We start from the raw sequence: 24,044 nt of genomic DNA on the forward strand, positions 1-24,044 counted from the left end.
TGAACCACTCTTTCCAGGGATTTAGCTGTAGGTAGAGAGAAAAGAAATAGTCCTGAGGGTTGGAACTGCTGTCAGGAGAGGCATTTTATTTTTGTCATCTTGTCACTTTATTTTATCTAAATGTGAGAGACATAACCAGATGTACTCACAGGAATAAAAGACAAGTGAAAGTAGACAATACAATAGACAGAGATGCATGAGTGGGAAAGAAGAAAGGGATCCAGAATCAAGGTAGAGGTGAGTCAGGGCTGGGAACACTTGGAACAAGTCCTTAGAAATGGAAAAGAAGCTAGTCTGCACGCACAGAGACTGATAGTATGTAGACATGGTAGGGGGATGCATGAAAGTCCTTTTCACATAACCTCCATCCTCTTGGTGGAGGAAGGAACAAATTGTTCAATTTGGAAAAAGGAAATATTCTCAAGCAGAGAGAAATTTAATAGAAGGAACTGGTTGCAAACTGTTAGAAGCACTGAAAGAGCCAGTGGAAAGAGAGAAATTACCTGGAAGGGGATCACTAATTTGTTGAGCAAAAACCATCCTTTCTGCCACTGATGGGCTGGGCCCTGCTGAGGCCTGCAGGCAGCTGCCAGTGCCAGGCAGATCAGAATGAATCTTCCCCTTCTCTAGCCTTCTGTATGTGTGCTTCCCACTAGGAGATTCCAATGGGAAACCAGCAGACAATAGCCTTGGAAATGTAGTTCGAGGCTACCTGCCCCTGCAATATAAGGACTCTGTGAGGCCAGGGACAAAGTCAAACACCATAAACACACAATCATGCTAAGGAAGATGTGGCAAAGATATTTGAGGTTTGGTGAGAGACAAAAGTGCTTAGGGTAACTATCTGGCAGAGTGAGAATATGATTGGACTTGAGTAACACAGCAGGATTGCTTGTGACTTTTACACTTGAGGTAAATGAATGTGAATTTAAAATTTTACCATGTAGCATCACTGTGCAATCTCCAGCCTCCAAGTAGGCAGAGATAGGGTTCAGTCATTAGAATTCGCTGAAACAAAATTGGGAAAAGGTGAGAGTATTCAAAAATGTGATTGTACGAATTGGCCGTAGAGTCTAAGCTGAGTGAAGATGGAAGTGAAGACATGGAGAAGGGGTAGATGAACAGACATGCTTAAGTACTAAGTTTCTATCTCCTCCACAAATTCAAGAACCCAATGTATCTGGCTTGTCACTATGTTCATCATTCCTAGACTTCTGCTAACGTTTCATATGAAGCCAATAAATATTTGTTAGGTAAATGACCAACTGAATAGGTGATGGATGTGTTACCTGTTATATATCCTACCAGGATGTCAGCCCTATCCCATCAGGGACCACGTCTACCTTACTCATGTCTGTCTCCTTGGTGTTATCATAGTGTCAGGCGTATTGTAGGCTCTTGAATATGTTGGTTAAAATGAAAATTGAATCAACTTGAAAGGAAATCTGGAAGACCAAACCAGATTAGGCAGGCAGTGTGGGCCCTAGAGAGTCCAATCTACAAAGCTTAAACTCCAGGGTCAAGTTCCATATGAGCAAATTTTATAATTTCCAGCCTGTCTAAGGCAAAGGAATGAACAAAACTATGGCATTGTCAGAATGGGCAGGAGCCCTTCTTAGTGCAGGTAAAGACTGCTGATACCAGAGTAAAAGGAGTGGAGTCTGGTCCAAAGTTCAGGCTCAGTATTAGGAACTGAGTTAAAGGGCAAAAGCCAACCCTCCCTCCCAGTAACCAACCTAACTTCCAACCTACTTCAAGCCAAGAGGCTCAGTTACTTTTCAAGATAAAATACCCAACACCTAAAGTTAAAGGTGGAAAGGTTTAGGTAGCTCACAGTTTATAAAGGTTTCAGTCTATCATTGGGGGCTCAATGGCAGAAGACAGCAGTTCATGGTGGGTGAAGAGAGCAAAAGCAAACAAGCAAGGAAGAGAGGGAGAGGACAAGCCTCTTTCTGTCTGTCCCTTACATTGTATAAGTCTACTTTCCCTAGGGTGGGTGTGGCACTCACACCCACAATACCAGCATTAGAAATTAATCAGTCACAAACTTTAGACTCAGCCACACTGGCAAAGCTTGGCCTCATGACCCCATGGGGCTTTGGTGGGACATCTAGATACAATCCATCACGTCAAGCTGAGCAGTTGTGTTTTCAGCTCTGCTGTCCTTCAGGGAAGGAAATTTATGTCCAGTCCTGGAGCACTGAATGTGCTGAGAGGAGCTACGTGGGAGCTGTGAGCAAGGGCTCATTGCTTATCCTAGGAAGAATCAGCTTTGGGCAAGATCATGAGCTCGACAGTGTTCTTTCATGGACTCTTGGAACCTTGGCTTCTGATTCTCACCCGAGGTTTAAATCTACCTTCCTTAATACAAGCTTGTCTTCTTACACTTCCTCTTGTCCTTTTCAAAACTGCTTACTTAGAATAGATCACAAATTCATGACAAGTTAGATGTCTTATTACACCCAGTTGCCAGAAAGTTCTTCAGAAACAAATCTTGGTCTTATTCATCTTTCAGATCTCCAGAGCAATCAGGGTCTACTTTGTAAAAGATGCTCAGGGGATGTTTGTTCACTGAATTAATCAAGAAACTAAGTGACTAGAACACTTAACATATCATTCGTCATATGGACCAAATCCTTGCCTCCACAGCCCATGGTTTAAATATCTATTCTTTTATTAGGAAAATGCAAATCAAAGCCACAATGAGACACCATTTCATACCCACTAAGAGGTCTACAATAAAAAAATAATTGGTAAGGATGTGGAAAAATAAAGCACTTCCATGTTGGTAGAAATGCAAAATTGTTCAGCATGTTCTCCCATAGAGAACAATTTGGTGGTTTCTCAGAGAGTTAAATATAAAATTACTGTGTAACTCAATAATCCCAATTCTTAAAATGTACATATGGAGAACTACCAGCTATAAAAAGAAATAAAGAGCTTATAGATGTGATAGCATGGATAAACTCTAAAAATATGCTAAATGAAAGTAAAAGATACATATTATATTATTCCATTGTATGGACTATCTAGAATAAGTCCTCATGACACAGGTAAACATTAATCTACTTTCTGTCTTCGTGGGTTTTTCTATCTTATTTTTAACTTTTCTTTTCTAGGATCTCAAATAAAAGGGGAGGAGGGGAAGTGTCACACACCAAGGGAATCTCGCCTGCTGTGCGTGCAAAGCGCCTGGGCACTGGGGCAGGGCAGGAGGTGCGTGCCCAGTGAGCGCCTGCGAAGCTGTTGACCCAGCTCCTGCCCACAATGATGTTCAGGAAGTTGTCGCTTTAACACCCAAGAAAATGAATTCATGAGATTGTTTCCCTATTTTTTTTTCTGCTGCCTCCACATTCTTTGCTAAACAGACTGCACGTGATGGAAAGCTTGGGAAGCCCGGCAAGCGGAAGCACTTATGTGAAGGACTGGAGAGATCGTGCCTCGGGATGTGCACAGATTGCTTCGTGGACAGGTGTTATACTAAAATACAGTACCTTGCAACAGTTTCCTGCAAATCCAGACTTTATTTGAGGTAAGGTTCTTCCATGTGACTGGAATATTGACCCTAGATAATGTGACACCTAACCCAGCCTGATGGAGATGGGAGGGAGCTGCAGACCCTGCCTTTGACTCCTCCTTTCTGCTTGTGGGTTAGTACATGTCAGCACACAGCTTCTAGCCACACTGCCCTACTACCCAAGCCCAGGTCATTCCCTAGCTTCTCTGAAATGGCAATTTCACCAAAGTTACAACTCTCAGAGGCCAAAATGTGCTACAACAAAACCACACGTGAGATTGCATCATCTCATGAGTCCTATTTTCCAAGAAGAGCCTACCTGAATCAGATTGCTGCCTGGCACACTTCTGAAAGTTAGCCAAATGGATATAACTTTACCAAATTCTTCACTTGGGTTAAATCTATTTGGATCTTGCATGGAGGCAAGGGCTGCAAATGTTCATCACTTCTCTTTGAGAGAAAAAGGACCTCGTCTTGAAGTTTTTCCTTGAAGAAACAATTTCATAATAATAACATTAAGCTATGTAAATGATGATGTCAGCCACCTATCAAGATGGGCGCAATAAGGAACAGATTGAAGGAAAGCAAGGAATGGGACAAGAAAGCAAGGTACAGAGATGAGTAGCTCAGGGGCTAGATATGAGGTACAGCAAAATAGAGTTTTCTAGAATACTTGCCCAAAGGGGTCTTATGTGAGAAAATATTCAGGTGTAGGGTCTAAGAATGGCCAAAGAAAGGAAATCCAGGAAAACTGAACCAGAAAGGAAAGAGATAACAAGAACACAGAGGGATCTAGGCAGTAGGGTACTTGAAATATGTGGAGGAGGTACAGAAGGCTGAGAAGGCTAAATTAGAGGGGTAGAGAGGTAACCACAGAAAACAAGGGGATACAATCAAGACTGAATATGGGAACAAGTCTACAGCCATACCACCTTGAATGCGCCCGATCTTGTCTGAATCTGGGAATGATTATAAAGCAACTGGAATCCCAGGAAGGCCAGACACACTGTGCATCAAATCCTGTGGAAAGAACTAATTAAAATATGATCAAACAAAACAGGGTGGAAGGAGAGATTGTTGGTGAGTCATAAAGACATTACTGGTTTATTGATTTATATTTTGTATTTGCTAAGAGATTAAGAAAGTAATAGAGATATATAAAGCATTGAGACAAGCTCATTATTTAAAGGAAAATCCTCGATTCTGAAGTCCACTAAATTCTGAAAAGGTAAAAAGATTAGTCAAGGATCAGTAGTATTATAGGGGTGAATAAATACAGATATCAGGATTCCAGAGTGAAACTAGTCATGTAAAATAAAAATGAGGAAATCTCTGATTTATAGCAGGCAATAAATACATTAAGGAGAAAATCAAAGCTTGTTTAACAAACACTAAGCAGGACATGAAACCAGAGCAAGAGAATCCTGCTCCTGCCAAAGTTTCCAGGATGCGGAATAAAAGGTAAATGACTCTACAGATGGTAAGTTTTTACGAGCTTTGTTGTTCACAATTTTCCCTGAAGTCCAGAGACAAAAATATTGATGCCTTCCTGGTAGCTTTGCAATTGAACTTAAAATGAGAGCTTATAGTGGTGAACATGTTTTGATTATTCGGAATAAGCATGCTATTCTGTTAAGGTTGTCTTCTTCATTCACGTTATCATTAAATACTTGATTTCATTGTTTGCCATTAAATTCAAGACAGTTATTGCATACTCTTAACCAGATATTGAGCTACAGCAGAAAATAAAGAACAGCTTCTAACCTCATGGAGCTTACTGCCAAGTAACATACATATGCAGTTTAAGGACCTGGTTGCAGAACTATAGAAATAAATACAAGAAAAACATAAAAAGCAAAAGTAAGGTACAAGCACATAAGTGTGATTTTTCCAAAGCAGAGATTGTATTTTAGTGGGAATGAAAAAAGCATAGAAAGCGGACATTGATTAAATTTGGCTTGAAGATGGGACAGAAGGTAGGAGTCGGAAAAGGAGCCTCTAGGTTACGAACCACTGAATGGAATTAGGAAGGCATGGGCTACGGATGGGAAAGAGTGGAGTGCCAGAGTTGGCTATGGTCCCCATAGGCATGGAGACTTTCAAGCAAAATCAGTTGCTCAATATAGTTACCTGAGAAATAAGTTATAAATGGAGACTTTTGTTTCCCTAGGACTCTTCTCTTTTAATCTACAGCTTCAAGTTGGCAAATGCCAAAGGGCAGCACACTTGGGGCAGAAAGCATATGGTTGGAGCACTAGAAGTCCATAGATTTGAGTTCAACTTTCAGCTGTGCACTAACAGATCTGGTTACTCACAACTGGTTAGTTCAACTTTCAGCTCTGCACTAACAGATCTGGTTAGTGTACAGTTGTGAGTAGGACTTCATCTTACAGAATTAATCTATTGACTGCACGTCCTCATCTGCAGACTTTGTTACACTGTTTCTCTAATGCTCATTGCTGGTAATAAGGCATAAATGAAATCACACTAGTACGGTGGTTTGTGAGTTCTATGGTGCTTTATAAAATACATAATTCCATTTACTTGGGATTTTCAGCAAATCACAATCCTTCCTGTTTTCGCTCCTAATGATTTCTGCAGTTTTCATTAGAGGGACTGTGATACATTTAGAGATCCCTTGTTGATTTCAAATCTAATGGCTCTATAAACCTTCCTGAAAATTCACTGGGATTCCAAATAAAGAACTAAGTGTTATCCCTTCCCTATTTATCCTCTATTTAGAGACAAAGCCTGCTGTTTGTTAGTGTCTGAAATCCATTCTCTAAGTTCATTTTATTTACTTATGTAGTCAGTGATAAACTTCAGGATGTGGTCTGTGCTTGGTGTTTCTGAAGTACTGAAAACATTGGAGATAAGAATAAAATATTCTGTGAACCTTGGGTGACCTGATAGTGTCCAAACTCTACCTCTTTGGTGTTTCCAATGCTGAATTTTCACTAAATACTGTGAGGCCTGGACCGCCTGTCTTCCCTTTTGTATCAACTGAGTGCCCAGCCTCCCCTGTACAGTTGTTCTCTCAGAAGAAATGCTTATTTGATTCTTGCCTGATGGAATTAATCCAGGTAGCTGAGCTATCAATAGTCAGAACTTGAAAAAAAAATAATGTATAAAAAGCCCAAATTAGTGCTCAAATTATCGTATGAAGACATTGCTCCCTTAGGTCTCAGGGACTCCAGGGCTGGTGAAAAGATCTTTTATGGGGAAAAAAATAAAAGCATCTTGAGTAAAACAAAGCTACACAGTAGAAACAGAATGCTAGACTATCAGTAAAGTCAGTCTGAGGTGGATGCTTGAAGGGATGGAATGAGGTCAGCTGGGTGGGTGGGCAGAGGGCAGCACAGAGCAAACTGCTCAGGTTAGGGCTGGACCAGCTTGCTTTTCAATCAACTTAATCTTGTTCGATCTGTCTCTTCAGACTTCATGAGGTTTTTCCCAACACTCTCACAGTTAGGAAAAAAAAAAAACTTTTCTGAAATCCAAAAGTAGAAACAGGGAGCTCATTGACTGTGTTTCAGGGCCATTTTGTGGGATCTACTGTTGCAATCCTTGCCTTAGAGAATAGGGTCATGGATATGCCAACCTACAAAGACTCATTCATATCCCATGTTTGCCTTAGAACCAGTGGCAGTATCAGGAGAAAGGGGAAATGTACTCAGATGTAGTTAAAGAAAAGTGATAATTTTAATTACATAAGCTTACTTTTTTTTCTCCCATGAATAATATCTGGATAATGGTTAGCTACTCCCAGAGCCCTTTTTCATGGCAATAACTAAGAGGACTAAGCCTATATAAACCAGATTCAGAAAACAAATGAGGTGTAGAAAACCCTATTATGCATTCAATTGCATAAGGTCCGTGAGAGAGACAGCATGAGCCACCTTGTAAGTACATTTTCTCATTTTGAATGTAGGTGTTATGTTCTCAGGGTCAAAATCTTCATGGAGAAGTTCATCCTCCCCCATGGACTCTTCAAATTAAAGCCAAATAGAACATTCAGATCTTAAATCTTATTTTGATCCATTGTCTTTCTGTTGGCAAGTCTGTTTTGAAATATCTGAATGAAGGGTCTTCTTCAAACAATAACTAACTTGTTAAAAGTCAGGAAACTTGGAGCATTAGGTAGATACTCATATTTAGGGTCAACCTTCTGGTGTTGATACTATTTACAAATCACCAGTGGAGAAAATCTCTGGGTGTATTTCATATATGGCAACAACTTAAATAGTTTAATAATACCGTGTAGCCTTCACATCTCATGTATCTTGGTGGCTGACCTCACCAACTGTGCTTACTATTCTTCAAGTAGCTGTTTCATTTCCTTTTGAAGATGTATTTCAGTTTTTACTATTGGAACCGTGTGTGTAGTATTGTATGGATGCTGGGGAATGGGGTAGGGACAAGGGGTGCCCCACCAAGTCCAGCTGATGCTTGACTATGCTGGAGCTGAGGGAGTCTTAAGCACTCTAGATAATAAGCTGTTAGATGTGAGGAAGGGCTCATTGCTGACTTTCTTACTATGGCCTTTTTCTGTCCTCACCAATTATCTCTTTTATTTCCCAATGCCTCAGATTCCCTCGGCATGAAAGGCAGGACACACAGAGAAAAAATGATTAAGTACAAATATTTTAGGAGTTAGTCACAGCAACATACAATCTATTCCAAAAGAAGCTGTAAAGTGGCACATGGCCTTTTATTTTTGGGCAAGGAGGGAAGAATTAATGGAAAGGAAGTTGGGAGGATATCCGTTTCCAGAAGGGTGGTGAATGGATAGAGGCGGTGCAGGGCAGCCAGGTGATTTGGAGCTGAGGTGAAGAGCTAGACCAGAAGAGCTGCCACAGAAATAGGGAGGAAGGCAGAGAAAACAAAAGAGGATCTGGATTATAGGTACAATTATGGTTTAGTCCAGTATGGTCTTACCTTGTATGCAGGCCAAGTTAGGTGTAGGGTTGCCCGACATTTCATCCAGTGAATAGCAGCAGAAGCAACAAAGGAGACATCCTTGAGCGATTGGTTCACTTTCCCCAAGTAGTCAGCAAGCCTCGTTCAAACACACTGAACCACGGCCTCCTGATACGCGCTGAGGCCCCATGGCAAGAGAGATGGTGGTTACTAAGATGTGATTAAAATGATAGGATAATCATTCAAATTTTTAAAATGTATGAAAGTAAAAGGCACATTGAAGTACTTCCCCTCCAAATATTCCCCTTGGCTTCAAACACACTTATCCCATCGTTCTTGCCACTTTCTGAAGAATTCTGGAAGCCTTCTTTGGTGAGTGTTTCTAATTGTGCTAGTGTGCCTGCCTCAATGTACAACATCAGCTCAAAATGCTTATCTCTGCTGGTCATTTTGATTTTGAGGAAGAAAAAGAAGTTGTAGGATGCCGGATCTGGTGAAAAGGAAGACAAGAATTCACTCTGACTTTTTTATAAGCTTTTCTATTGAACGTCACTTGGCAGTATTCACTGTATTTTTTATCATACTTCACAGACATGAAAGGGGACTTCCAGAACTACTTCAGAATGTAGCAAGAACAGTGGAATAAGTATATTTGAAAGGAGAAAAAGCATTTTGACAGGATTTAATGGCAATATGATTTTTACTTGAATAAAAATTTTAATTTACTGTATATTTTGATTGCTTCTTGTTTTAATCATTTTAAGAAAGCTCTGACTGTAACAGGACTTTAGGATTCTAAGCTCATCTCTGGCTAAGGAAAAGATCCACTAACATCTGCTCCCATTTCAGATTGCAATTTCCATCCTTGTGCTCTACCTACCTCCATCTCTGGCCCTGATGGTGAGTCAGGTAGAGAGGGTCCCATCCGCCTGGACCTCTTTAAGCAGAAGTATTCCAGTGGTAATAATCAAGCATGACACCCCTCAAATGCCTTGTAGGCATCCCTCAACCTCCAAGGTGTGGACAAAGCACAAATTCTGAACTTTCAGATTTCCTCATTGTGGCTTGCTTTTCCTCAGAGCACCAATGACAGCCACCTTCTGGATGGATCTGTTGGGACCCAAGTCATCCATGTCAATGCCTTCCGAGGTACGGTCAGCATCCGAGACAACAATGTTTTGAGTGAATGGGATGGAATCTTGGACTACAAGAATGTAAGATGTGGGATGTGGGATATGTTAATTACAATGCTAAATGAAAACTTACCTGCTCCAAAATATAGCTTAACCCTTTTCCAGAGAGCAGAAGACACCATCTGCCTTGGCCTTCTCTAGGTCTAGGCCCTCAGTGGAAATGAGTGTCGTAGGTAAGGGACTGAGCTTCCCTGCACTGGCAGTGATTTCTCACTGGGGCAGAGACTGTAGGAGGAACTTCTCTGGACCGTGAGGAACCTGCATCCTTTTGGGCTCCTACAAGATGTTCATTTCACATGACCATCAGAGGCCCCAGAATTCTGAGCGTCATTTGCTGAGCCCCCATTTCCTATAAGAGAGACATGCTGTGAAAGTCACTTTGTCTCCCTTCCAGCTCTCAATGTTTATTTTGAAATAAACATGAAATATTTTCATCTTTAGAAATCTGACTGCAACTTGCTCATCTCTGTAAGTAGAAAGATGTAACAGAAAGGTTCAGGATTAGGAAGAGTGGCCTTGACCTACCTCCCTGATAGAAAGCTTCTATGACCACAGGAATATCATTCATCCTTTGCACCTCACTCACTACCCTCCAGCCCAGTGGCCCCTGCCAGTCAGCCCCTCCCAATCACCTATGTCATCTCTGTCCACAGGGAGCACCTCAGGTGGCCAGAGACACTCACATACTGTTCCTCTCCTTTCCCACCTGTGCCTGCCACACTCTCTTCCTGGACTTTTTCCGTGCTCTTCACCTAGCCTGCTTCTGAGGTCCTCAGTGACATGCCTTCCCAGCTTTTCCTGGAGCATACACAAGCTAGTGATTTCTAATTCTATTGTAGGCATGCACTTTACTTCAATAAAATATCCCACAGTAGTCCTCTAAGTTGAGCATAAGAATTCAGCACACTTTCTGGAGAGGGCTGGTTTCTACAGATGGTCTTGCGCTCAAACTGAGAGAGACCAAATGATGTCCAACCTTTGAGCCTAAGAACCCTGCACACCCTATGAGAACTCTGCAACTTGCACAACACACTCAGGAGCAGCCGGGGTCTCATCTCATCCTCAGGACAGCCTTGTGGGAGGGGCACTATTTTCCTGTGGACAGCTGAAACAACTGAAGATGTGGGTGGAGCACTGAGAACCTTGATGGCCACAGAACAGAAGCTGAAAATCAGCCTTGTTCCTGGAGCTATGTCACTACCTGTCCAAGTCACACTTGTTCCCAGGCAGAATACCTGGAGAATCCTGGGGAGTGAGCACTGTCCACAAGAGTAAGAGTGACAGTAACCTATAGCTCTAGGGAGCAGCAGGTATACACTGCCAGTCCTGACAGCCACCTTTCCTCTGGTGGCCAGGGCAACACACATCCCAGTAGGAAGAAAGCATGATGCTAGTGCCTGTGGCCAGCAGGCGTCCCTTAGTGCTGTGACTAACTGAAGGATGGGTTTCTGTTGTGTTGCTTTAAGGCCCTCTTGGCAGCTAAGCTATTTAGCAAGATGGTCTGTGTCCTGGTCAAGATAGACCAAGCAGTCTTCCCAAGTCTGGATAACATTAACAAGGCACTAGTCAAGCAGGTAAGTGAGACCAGCTTGTTCCCTGGTGATTTCTAACTGGCATCCAACCTTTGAGCTCAGTTCTATGCATACAAAAGAGGGGCACTTAGTTCATGCTCATTCTTTTTATTTTTTTGAGGCATGGTCTTGTTGTGTAGTATAGGCTGGCCTTGAACTTGTTATGTAGCTCAGGCTGGTCTTGGACTCCTGGTGATCCTCCTGCCTCATCCTCCTGAGCACTGAGATTACAGGCAGTCACCACCACACCCAGTCTTTGTGGCTGGTTCAGTGTGCCTGGGAGTGGGGAGGAATGGCCTATGGTGCCAGGGATCGAACCCCAGTCCTTGCACTTGTCTAAGCAGGCGTTCAATCCACTGAGCTATTTCACTGGCCCTCACGCCCATTATTAATGCCCATGAAATCACACCAATGTGCAAAGAACCCTGAATGCAGTCAATGATGCTTTCAAATCAAATCATAATTTGGTCAATGCGAAGTCCATGCAGTGACTGCCCTCTGAGGTATCCCTTAAAGGGTCAAAGTTCATGTCAGAAAGTAGAAGTTGTTGACTATAAATGCTAGATGCTAGAGTAAATTCATACTGTATTCATATCCTCTAACCTTCTTTCCTCCATGCTCACAACCATACAGCATTACACACACACACACACACACACACACACACACACACACACACACACACAGTCTTTAATTGAAAATAACCCCAGGACCATGGGTGCTCTCTTTGTTAGCCTCTTAGGTGACAAAGGAGATTGTTGCTAACAATAAGTTAAAAGTCAGAAGAAACTGCCTGGCAAGTTGTTGAGATCTGCTGTCATTTGTTTAAATCACCTGTACCAAATATTTAGATAAACATAAATGTCTGTGGCAGGAGGCTTTGCTGACTCTTAGAAAATGTAAAAGTTATACTTCAAGTCACATATTAAAGAAACTTACTAAATTTTCAAGAGAAAACATGCCTTATCTATCTGAATTAATCAGGCAAAGCATAACATAAATTCTATAAATAATTTTTAAGCTAGTCTACATTATAGACAGAAAAGTGACACACAGATTATAGATTTTTCTGGGGTACTGTTGCCCTCTTGTGGTGAGGTAAGATCTTGCATTTAGCAAAAATTCCTGGTCAAGTTTGGGTTCACCACTAGTTTTGACAATTGAATTACCCACAAACACTGTTGCTGGGTGTCTAAGGGTCGGGGTGCAAGAGTTCATTTCTTCCTCTTTCTCCTTCTTGCACCATGTTTATTGTCTCAGCATTTTCCTATAACACCTCTTGCAGGCTTCCACCCATTACCCCTCCACCCACGGTCTGACCTACACTGTTTTACCCGACCGGGTTAAGAACCTAGCACAGTTCGGGACGCACATCGAGGATCTGTGCAGAGCCTTCCCCACCTACTTCGCCCAGCAGCGAAAAGAAGGTGTGCTGTCACTTTACCTAGAAAGCCAGGTCCCCTGGAAAGTCAAAAGGCGTAGGAGAGTTGTAGGTCATTGGTAAATTTTGATGACAGTTAGCTCTGCTTCTGTGTTATTGGTATTAGAGTAATACAGCCTCGTGTGCATTCCCCTGCTGGCAGAGAGGATTTCTTGACACCAGCACTCCTTGAATGGGAGCCAGAATGTCAAGGCCAGTCTTCTCATCTGAGAGGTTTGGCTGTCAGTGGATGCCCTCTCCCACCTCAGGGCCTCATTATCCATGGCCTGAGCAGGATGGGGTCCACATTCCACCACTAAAGAGAGGCTTTGAGGCCCTCAATCCTTCTCATCCTCAAGCTTCTTGGAGGGAAGGCAAGACTCCAGTATTTATAGAACACTCTAGAAAAGGAGCATCTCAGTGGCTGGAAGTCTTGCTTAGGATGAGGTAGGCATCAGTAGAGGTCACCTTGGAAAGATTTCAAGACCTGACTGCTGGTCCAGAAGCAAGCAGTAAGATCTCTCCATCAAGCTATTGCCAGGCATGTGTACCTTCGTGTAACTTTACCAACAGGAAAGCCTTCTCTTTAATGGGAGGAAAACATGGAGAACTTGAAGGGCTGTGGGATTACAGAGAATAATTAAGGATCAGTGAAAGCAATAGCGAGAGAAGGTGTGCGGCTAATTATTCCCAGGGCTGGCAGGAGGGGTGGAGGGTGGAATTTCTCATTTCAACCTCACCGTCTCTTGCTAGCTGAGCTCTCCTGAGAAAGCATCCAATTTAGGTGCAATTCACAATATATCTGCTCTGCTTTGGGGTCTGAAGTTGATCTTTTTGTAAACTTTACAGGTACTTCCCTGGCAATTGACCCTAATTCGTGTTCTGAAGTCCAACTTCTGACCTTCTTGGGACTGTCCATCTGTGGTGAGATCCCTGGGCTCTGAGCCTGCAGGGCAGCAACGTGAAGAGAGGACTCGCCTGCCCTGGGCCACTGAGCAGGAGTCAGTGTCCAGGGACCCAGCCTGCCCTCTGGCTGCAAGGCGCCACTCATTCTCATTCTCTGCCTCTGCCTTTCCAAGCTCTGTAATCTCACGAGTGTGCTTTCTCCCTGTAGGTTACAGTAATAAAGCTTCTTTCATTACTGGTCTAGCAGACAGGCTCTTCCGCCTGCACTGTCCTTACTCAGCAATGAGCAGCCAGAATGCCACACACAGGCACTGCAGAAGGCCCTCCTCTTATGACTCTCCTTTCCAAGAGTTTTTCTCTGGGATGTGCCCTGAGGAATCTCTAGAGAATTTTTGGCAATAAGGGCCAGCAAGATAGCTCAGTGGAACAAGCACTTGCTTAGGTAAGCTCAGGGGCCAGGGTTCCTTCCCTGGCACCAAATGCCACCCTGGCCCCGCACCTCGGGTATTCTGAGCCAGCAGTGGAGTCTAGACATCATGGTGAATGCCTGTAATTTCAGCACTAGGGAGGCAGAAAACAGGAGGATCACTATGAGTCCAAGCCACACAGTGAGACCTTGAGTGTACTTGTGCGCACACACGCACACACACACACACACACTCACTTGCGCACACACACACACACGCACACACACACACACACACACACAGAATCTTTGGCAATAAACAAAGACGTCAAGTATAGCAGACTCAACTCAGGAGTTTGAGGCTGTCGCTTAGTCTCCTGAAAATTGTCCAAGATTCCAAGAGGTCTATTCTCTGGCAGTCCTGCCTGTACCATCAATGTCTCTAACAATGACTCAAGTGAGCCTTTTGGGAAGTGGTCACATGGCAATTCCTGAAGCGGTTGTCTCCATCACAAATTGAAACAGGACCTGATGCCTAGTAACTGTTTCACTTAAGGGAGAAAATCATGTTTCCTTCGCTAACACTTCCTTATTAGAAGGTTACCTCAACCTGTTGAACTAGAGGAAAGATGCAGCCTGCTAGATGTCCTTGTGTTCTCTAAAACTGAAGAACAAATTCTAGGAACAATGGAGGTTAACAACAAAATCTATCTATTGGGGGAAAGAAAGCTATATTCATTAGGGGAAAAAAGCTTTTGTCTATGATACACAGAAGGGAATCCTAGAGGGGTGTCACGGTCCCCACTTTTCAAAGGAAATTTATAGGGCAAATCAAAAGATGAGACAGATCCAAGTGGGGAAAATTATAATCAACTAATAAGGTTACAAGTATAATCACTTAGGTAACACTGATCCAATGGGAAATTAAGAGGTAGACAGGAGGCGGGACAAAAATATGGTCAGCCAATAAGTTTATGGGTATAATTACACAGGTCATTTTGATTAAACGGGGATCGAATGGGTAAGCAAGTCATGTAGCAAGTGGGTATGGAACAGAATAGGGGCTTTTCCTGGAGCGCTGGTCAGTGCCTCTGCCTGGCTTTCCCAAGGTGATCGTAACCATTTAGAGTATCAGTCACTGCTACTGTGTAGGTGCACTCCTTTCATCTTTTGTCTTGAGGTCTGGCCCTCCTTGATGGGTACGCCTCCCCCACAGTTGCAGGGTATCCTATTTTCTGCAGTGGTTCCTTCAAGGGTCCAGCCCTATTTGGTTGCCTATAGTATTTCTACCTAACCTAGCTGTCCCTAATACCATCCTTATGACCTCTACTTCTCCGCAGCCCCTGGGACAAGCTGGCTGGCCTCAAGCACAAGTCTAGCTTGGGGTGGGGAGGTGCTCTCACCTGGCCCAGTGAGTAATCACCCAAGTGTCTGTTCCCTGAATGATCAGAAGGGGTGTGCTGGCCTGGATCTAGACAGTGTGAAGCCAGAGCACAAGACTGTCAAGGCTGCCCTGGACTAGAACCACCACCAGTGACTTTACTTCCTGAAGCTGCTGAATTTGATTCTGCTGTTTTTAAAATCTTAAAAATATCTCAATAATTTTATTGGGGCATAGCATGCAGTGAAACGCAGATTTTAAGGCACCTCTCAACACATTTTACAAATATACTCCTTGACACCACTGTGCAGGTGAAGATGACGAACATTCCCAACTCTCATGGAAGTGCCTTCATACCATGCCTCAGCTAAATCCTGCCCATACCTCAGGCCAAGGGGGTGTAGAGGGGCAGCAGCCACGCACAATGAAGAGCTCTCATTGCTGAGCCAATTATCCAAATTTGTCAAATATTCGGTTCTATATATTCCAGTTCTGGGATCTCAGCATAAACAAATTATATTTAAGTCTATCAGACATGAACAAATGTGAGGAACTCGGTTTGGTGAGATGGCTCAGTGGTCTAAAGCACCTACTTGGAACAAGCTTAGCAAAGCACAGGGACCGCAGTTCGATCCCCCAGCACCACATGCCAGCCAGCCCCGCCCCCTGGTGGGCTGAGCTGGCCACACACACACACACACACGCACGCACAAATAAAAAAAATTTAAAAGAAAGACAAATGTGAGGAACTTTCTGTGAGGAATAAAACTTTAGAGGAAGCAAGAAACCACCTACCAGCCTCATTGAGCTTCCTGTCTAGGTCTCTAGCACATTCATCACCTGTTCTCTTCAGCTAGTGTGGTGCCCGCCATTCTACTTAGGGTCCTGGATGTGTTACATCAAACCAGGCTTGCTCCTCTTTCCTGATGACTTAGAAAACTCCAGGCTACAGGTTCAGTATCCCATAAAGTCCCTACCTCATTGAAGCCTCCATTTGGACACATTCCACTGAGACATGTGCCTCGTATGCCCCACTTTTAAAATGAGACCAATATGTACAAAGGATAACTATAAATTCCAAAGGAAATTGCCAATCATAACACTCTTTCTGTGCCTCCCCCAGACTCCTCCAGAATGTGCCCAGTGTGAGCCAATTAGTGTCACCTCGAGTTATTTTTAGGTTAAAACTAATTTGAAATAGTATGAGGGGTCCCTTCCTCTTTGGCAGTACAACTGGAAAGAGCAGGACTTTGCAATTGGCACTCCTGATGGTGATCTTCTCATGAAAAAAAACAGTGTAAGACATGGCAGGTGACATGCCAGACTGAGAATTGAAATCAGAGAAAGATAATTTAGCTATCATCAAGTGCCTAGTTCTAGCTACCTGAAATTTTTCCATCCAGAGTGAGTTATAAGAGATAACAAACTCTCCCTTGGCTCTGGCGAATTTGTGAGTTCCATCACTTGCAAATACCAAGGTAACAGCTAAAATACTCTACCACTGAACTTGGAGCTCTATTATATGCTCCTTTCTACTATAATGAACTGTTTTATAGAAATACGCCATTTCCCTAACTAAAAAATAAATCTCTTCACTGACTTAACTTTCTCCCTACACACCTGTCCCATGGCTAAGCACGTGACAAGTACTTGAAATGTTTTCATTGATGGCAAGTAAGAAGTAAATGTACGGTATCAGAAATAACAGTAGTAGTAGTCAATGGCACACAGCAAGTCTTGTTGAAGCAGTACCTCTTTGTTCTGAGCTTGCATAGAGCTGGCTAGCCTACATAGGACCCAGTTATTTGATCTGGGAATTTGCCCATGGGTGTGATTTGCTTGAAGTTTTGGAAATTGTTTTCCTGCTATATATTGTCTTTGCATTCCCAGTTGAGTTTTCATTTCCAATAGGATTTTCAGTCCATCTTTTTCTGAGTGTTGGGCGTTTTTTCCTCCTCTCCTGCTTGCTCTAGTTCAGCACATAATAGTGTTTATTAAGTTTGAGTCTCCTGTTTTGAGGATTAGAAGACATTTCCTAAAAGGCATATGAATGGCCTTCAAAGTTGAGAGCTTGGTAGAAGGAGCTTATCAGCCCCTTCACTGGAACAGTCGGGCTGTTTCCAGGCCACCCTCCCTCACTGGTTGAGGTCATGGCCTCCTAAGGCTGACAGATGGGAAGCTGGTAGGACAGGCAGATGCCAACAGAAGTAGAGGCTCACATTTGGTTGCATGTGACCCAACTATATTATCTGAAAATTTTCAGACATTGTGCACCTTATTTGAAATCTTCACACTTTTATTTTCTATATGTTGACATAAACACCCTTGGTTTCCCTTTGCTTCTTATAAAAACAATGAACACCCAGGTATCTGTAAATATAGCATTCATCTTTTATTACTGAATCTCACAATTAGATGGGACATTGTGTAAGAATTTAATTTGGCTTCTGAATGGAAGCCAGAGGTATTTTTTTTGGAAAATGTGAAACCAGTAGGCTGACCATCATTCTAAACACGAAAACCTGCACAGAAGGAAATTCCCAAGATGCCCAGGAGACCAGCTTTTGCACAGCCTCCAACACCAACATCATCTGGAACGAGGAAAATTTAAAGTAAGGACATCAAAAATACATTGAGAAAAAAAAATACATTGAGATTCAACAAACCAATGCTTTTTGCGTCTATCTCGCATAGAGGTTGTATTTGTAACTCATGATACCCCATATTTTAGCTATACCTACATGGCAAAGAATAATAGTAAGGTGGATAATTCCTGAAAGTGTTGCTGGCTCAATTTTAGCTGGTTCTACTACATGTTGTGTTGGTGGCAAACTTTTATCCCTTTATAAGTTCTGATAAGTACTTAACTTTTTTTCTGATCAGTACTAACAGTAATAAATTCTAATCTTTTTTTCCCTCTCTCTCTATTTTCCACTGCTTCAGACAATCTTCTTTGTCATATTTACTAGAAACTTTGTAATGACTATAGTGCTCTGTTACCCCGATAAAACAGAGCTCTGGTCCCCTGTCAGCACTCAGTGCTTGCTCTTTCCTGGGCTAATTCTATTCCTGATGCTGAGGGCACTTCCCAATGACTGCCCCATCATCTCCAGAAGATGCTATGCTAAGGGTTCAGAAGACCTTCTTTCTCCTTGAAACTCTTACATGATCAAAGAACGCATAGTTTTTCCTGGACACCCAGAAACCCTTCCTTATCTTACACTCTGTTTGTAGTTGTCCATTTTTCCACTACCCCATGTGTCCCATGGAGGCAAAGTTTTATTTCTTTCTGTACTTCAACCACTTAGCATAATTTCCAACACACACTATAGAAACTGAACAGCGTCATGTGTTTACTTATTCATAGTGAAGCAGAAAGGATTCAGTGAAAGAATGACTTACGTGACTTTTCAACCACTTCCCCCTCGTACAAGGGGACGTGCTTGCAGAGTTTCTCAATAGGCGATCCAAACAGGAACCAGTCCACTCTGGTGAACAGAGACTTCAGCGGGTTATACCTAACCCAGGTGTATTCGTCCGAGGCCATGGTGTTCAAAGTCTAATCAGTGCAACAGGGAATGAAAGCATTGAATCAATTGGTGAATGCTTTGTGTACTTTATTCTGTAGCCCAACTGCTTTTCCCTTTCACATTACTAAACAGAGAGTTAGGGATCTCAAAACATCTCCTTCATGACCAATCTGTCTGCAGAGAAGCCATTATTAACTGTTATTTTACTCCTAGTGGCAATGAAACTCAGAAAGTAAATTGCATCAAAAGTGGCCCAGACCAAAGAGGAAAGTGATCGATGATGTAGAGTGTGCCTAAGGAGAGTCACATGGGGGAGAAAACACTCTCTCAGGCTTTCACAGAGAGCACATTGGCCAAGCAATGGCCGTGACTCATCCACATGGCTGCACCGACAAAGGTTCTACAATCTGAGGTACAGGATCTCAGGATAAATCCTGAGGGGATTTCACTGACCTTATCAGACCAAAAAGCTACAACTCTTGTTGCATAGGTCCTGCTTAACCATCCAGTAGAAAAGTATGAAGACAAAATATAGGAAGTAAAGCCATGTTGTTATGTTGAGCTGTGGGGGACTCAGGTCAATAATTTCTGACATTGCCAGTTAAACAGAAGACCCAATGCTATTATGGGCTACTGGACTCTTTTAGAATATTTTGCTGAGTTTACACACCTATAATATTCAATAACGGAACTTAGAAAAAATGGGGTATACCGATGAATGTCCATTTTGTATCTGTGTATTCAAAGTGGTTAGGATAGATATATAGTTGCATTCTCTTAATGAATAGAATGATTTGTTCTAATGGTGTTTGTAAATAGGATCACAAGTCCGCATCTTGTACAGCAATTAACCACTAAGAAGAATATATGCAGTGTTATTTGTTGAAACTGTACTTCCGATTTGATTTGAAATTGTCTCATTGCTATCTGTTTATCAATAAAATTTTGAAAAAAAAAAAGTGGCCCAGATGCGAAGTCATGAGAGAAGATGAAACCTAGTTGTCTATTGTCAGTGCAGCGTTTGTGTCTTCTCTGTGCTGTGATTTCTTTGCACCTTTGTAACTTCACTGTGTTATTAACTAACACTGAATACTGTGTCATTCAGTATTATACTTTGACTTGTTTATCTCCCAGTCACTATTTCATTTTTTTCTCTGATACTGGAATTTATTATAATTGCATGATTTAGTACTGTATGATAGAAATCAAACCAAGGTTTACTCCTCAAGAGAAAAAGGGGGAAACATTTCGATAAGCTGATGACCATACACAATCTTTTCTAGCACTTTCTTCCTTTCTCCATAGGTGCCAGTCTTGCATAGTTCAAAAACAGATTTTTTTTAAGGGTACCTCATGATTACCTGCCTCTCGTAGATGTACCGCTGGAGTATGTCCAGAGCAGGGATGGTTTTGTGGTCCATCTTCAAAACAAAGCAGGCTCTTCGGGAGAGCACCCTGGATGCAATGTATCCCTGAGCAGTAAAAGCACAGTTACTGTTCCCTCCCCGTTTATCGGATTCTAAACCTGATGAGCACGACTGGGTCTTAGAGGAAAGGCTTGAACATACACCATGAGCAAAGGTTATCATTTATCATTCTGCAGTGAATTCTGTCTACTAAACGTCTTTGGCATACCATGTTTATTTGAATTTTTTTTTGTCATTGATTTTCCCTTAAACTATGTAAACCCATAACTTGTGCTTAACCTTCATGTTATGGAATCAGAGTCTGCAGTTTGGGGTTTGAAAGATGAAAGAACCAGGTCTCTGTCTCTTTTGATTGTTTTTGTTTCTGCCTTTTCTCAGTTAGAATTAAAATATCACATTCTTTACAACAGCACTGACCCATATCATGGTTACCAACTGTGCATAACTATTAAAGTTGAAATTCAAATAAGATAAATTTTTTGATTACTTAAAGAGAGAAGAAAAATTGAGAAAAGTCTTAAAGAATTGCAAAAGTTAGATCTTAGAATGTAAATACATAATAAGTGCATATCCTTCTGCCCTTTAGAAAATTATCCTGGAAATATAAAAATTTCCTTGCAGCTTACATGTTTATAGTCAAAAATTGTGGTAGAAGAACATGATCCTGCATGGACGTTAACGATGGCAATATTTTTTTCATTGTCCACTTCCACTGTCTCCTGAACATTTCCACCATTGTTGCTTGGGCTGAAGATGTTATAAACCTAGAAATGATAACAAAGATACGATAAGTGTTCCACAAATCCCATTTATTTGAAAGGCAGCTCATTCAGCAAAACAAACCTTACCAATTATTATGAACAAGTAATGGAAGGGATCCCAGACTAAAACCCATGTTCAGATAAAAACCCAAAGCTTTTCTTTGTAACTTACCATTTTACACAAGACAGCAGCAGTGACACCACAAGAGAAACAAGACTGACCATATTTTAAGCAATGGGTTACATTTATAAAGGTACTATGGTTAGACTGCAATATAACCACCACCTCCTCGTCATCATTTTTGTTAGTTATTTCTGGGATTCCATCCCAAATAGGGCTTAGAGACTCTCTAATATCCCACAGATTATGTTTTATCTTCCTTTTCTTTTCCTAATGTATCTAAAATACCAACTCACCTCGGATCCATGAGATTGTATCCCAAAGCTGGCCAGCACCACCAGAAATGTCACCTAAAAACAGACCAATCACATCCATGCCTTCTGGTTAGTCACTGGGGGATGGGGGGAGCAGCAGAAGACCCTGGATGCCTAAGGACACTGGCGAGTGGTCATCAGTCCATTTTTAAACACATGCACATTTGCTTATTAAACAGGCATTTGTTGGACTCGTGCCATTTGTGAGACACACAGCTCCACTCTGTCCATCATAACTATCTAAACAGCAGGAAAACTTAGAGCAGGTGAGCAGAGGAAGATTCATTTTACCCCAGGAATACCCTGCTAGGATTCTCACTGGCTTTAGATTAAAGAAGACAAGCTGCGCTCCCTGGTGAAAATAAGAAAAGAAATTCTCCAACTCCTTGAGGTTGGCAAAGTAGACCAGCCTTTCAGTGGATAAAGGAATGATAAAAACATAGGAGAAACTATGTTTATAGGATGCTTGGGAGCATGGTTAGCTTTTGAGGCTGACTTCAAGGAAAAGCCTCTTACCTTGCTATAGGCTAGGCCTTCAGGCAAGTGCTGGGCCAGCAGGCCATGTGCCTGACATGGAGGCAGTTGTGATATCTTACTGCACTTACGTAAGAGTCTGACCCAACGTGCTGCCCCAGGTTTGTACTCTCTCTTCTGAATATCATAGAGAACTGTGCTACACTGAAAGCAGGTAGAGAGCATCAGGGGAAGGGCAGATACTTTTTGAGAACTCTCACTGGGTCTCTTCTACTTCCCCATTCCCCATTCACCCTACCCTAGCATTTATCTCCTGCTGCCTTGGGATATAGCACTTAACAATGATTTGCATATGGATATCCAGCTTTCCCACTGGCACAGAGGTGCATCTTCCTGTCATAGGTCAGCTCTAGAAATGCCTGGGGCTCCTGTATATTCTAATATATGGCTCTAGAGTAGAAGTTTGAACAAGACAATAGACAAGCCACTTTAATTGTATTACCAGGGATAGCTCGGAGTATCCTGTGTCCCCAGATAGCCTCCCATTTAGCACCATGATTCACACACCATGGGTAAAATTTGTACTTTATGGTAGAGTCTTCTGGAAAATCAAAAGACCCGTGGGAAAGGAAACTATTGAGGTTGACGGCCTTTATGACATTGACAGGAAGTACTTAGAATTTTGCTTTCTCCTTTAGCAGCTGAACAAAAACAAGGGATAGAGAACTGGGGGAAGGTCTTCCATCCTGGATCAGAGCATGATATACTGTCCATTGGGCACTACAGTGTAAAATGATATCTGGAATCGGATGGAAGGGTGAGGCCAATCATAGAAAGAATGCTTGCATTAAAGGAGAATTTAGACAACATAGATAATTACTGAAGGCACTACAGCTGTTTAATTTCTGCAATTATGTCCTACATCCTCCATTTATAAGCTTGGGAAAAGTGCATTCTTCTGTGCCTCAGTCTGTGTGTCTGTAAAATGAGGATAATCCTACTTGATTTACAAGGTTGGTGTGGTGGATAAATGAGATTATTTATGAGAAATGCTCAGCCTATGGTTTAATATGATCTGGGAAAACATAGCTGCTAGTATTACATATATATATATTTTTTTTTTTTAATTACTACCTCTCTGTCACATAGTAAATGTCATTGTTCTAAAAAGCCTACATACTCTCTTAAGGTACTATTATTAAATATCCCTCAAAGTAAAATCCCCTTCATATTTTCAACATTGTGTTTTACTATTTTTATAAACATTTAGAAGGAGAAAATGGATACACAAATACCTGACAATACTCATTATATTGCTGGCAAAAATGCTGTAGAGGCTCAGGAGCAAGCATAGTCAAAGACCCCTGACTTCCATGTCATACTGGACATCCATCACTTTCTTTGCGAGTAACCACCACGTAAGTATCAAGAATCATGAATGAATACTCACAAGGATTTTCATTTTGCCTGAAGAGAAGACAGCGCTGGAGCAAGTCAAGCAGCCTACTGCAGTTTCTAGCCTTTATATTGGTTTTAAGATGTAGAAATCTCTTTTCCAAATGACCACACAGGAAAAGCCCATGTCTGTATCTCTGCCACACCCTAGCAAATTCCTTTATCAGGCTTGAGACTCACCCACATCCATTATATCAATAAAGTTCATAAGTCAGTAATGAAAATTCTACAGTTGGTCACTCTGTAAATATTATCTGCTTATTTGTTCTTTGCTGCACTGGAGATTTCAAATTTTTCCCTTTAAACATAGGACAAAATGCTTCTCCTACAGATATGTTTCCTAGACACTCAAGAAGGTATTCCTAGAATCGCCTTCTGAAGGTGCAGTTCTTCCTTCAGCTTTGAGTTGCTCTTCTACCCAGTCTCTTTTAATCATCATCCTATTTGTTGAATTTGTCCCCCTCAGGAAGGGACGGGAAATTCAGAGGCAAGGACGATGGCTGGGAGCCCTGCTTTGAGAATGAACATTCTTGTGGTTTTATTTTTCCTCCTCAGAGGTGGTGCCAATGTTCAGAGAATCATGAGAAACAAGGCTCAGAAAGCTCTCTGCCCAGTTCTAGGGATAACCAAATGTTTACCTTGAGCTTT

General features: G+C 42.0%; 2 protein-coding genes across 2 annotated transcripts; one reads left to right on the plus strand and one right to left on the minus strand.

The window, feature by feature from the left end:
* Positions 1-9,280: 9,280 nt before the first annotated feature.
* Positions 9,281-13,565, plus strand: LOC101585602 (gastrokine-3; the record flags this gene model as incomplete). The annotated part of the gene is made up of 5 exons (XM_012515319.2): positions 9,281-9,337; positions 9,517-9,651; positions 11,097-11,204; positions 12,487-12,628; positions 13,471-13,565. Coding segments are annotated over 5 exons (537 nt in total), but the record flags the coding sequence as incomplete, so codon positions are not given.
* A 4,152-nt stretch (positions 13,566-17,717) lies between these two features.
* Positions 17,718-23,437, minus strand: Gkn2 (gastrokine 2). The gene is made up of 6 exons (XM_004634147.2): positions 23,392-23,437; positions 21,450-21,503; positions 20,898-21,035; positions 20,206-20,316; positions 18,717-18,873; positions 17,718-17,905 (listed from the first exon to the last, which is right to left on the minus strand). The coding sequence occupies exons 1-6, from the start codon at positions 23,401-23,403 to the stop codon at positions 17,823-17,825; spliced, it is 555 nt and encodes a 184-aa protein (XP_004634204.1). The 5' UTR covers positions 23,404-23,437; the 3' UTR covers positions 17,718-17,822.
* Positions 23,438-24,044: the final 607 nt, after the last annotated feature.

The sequence above is a fragment of the Octodon degus genome, unplaced genomic scaffold, assembly GCF_000260255.1.
Source record: "Octodon degus isolate 3935 unplaced genomic scaffold, OctDeg1.0 scaffold00058, whole genome shotgun sequence".
In the NCBI taxonomy this organism is placed as follows: domain Eukaryota; kingdom Metazoa; phylum Chordata; class Mammalia; order Rodentia; family Octodontidae; genus Octodon; species Octodon degus.

Bases quoted from the DNA above. Each gene is read 5' to 3' on its own strand.
- Gkn2 (XM_004634147.2), bottom strand. The intron at 18,874-20,205 runs GTAATCATGAGG...TGCACTGATTAG, and splicing joins GGTACATCTACGAGAGGCAG to ACTTTGAACACCATGGCCTC. The intron at 17,906-18,716 runs GTAAGTCATTCT...TCCTCGTTCCAG, and splicing joins GGAAGTGGTTGAAAAGTCAC to ATGATGTTGGTGTTGGAGGC.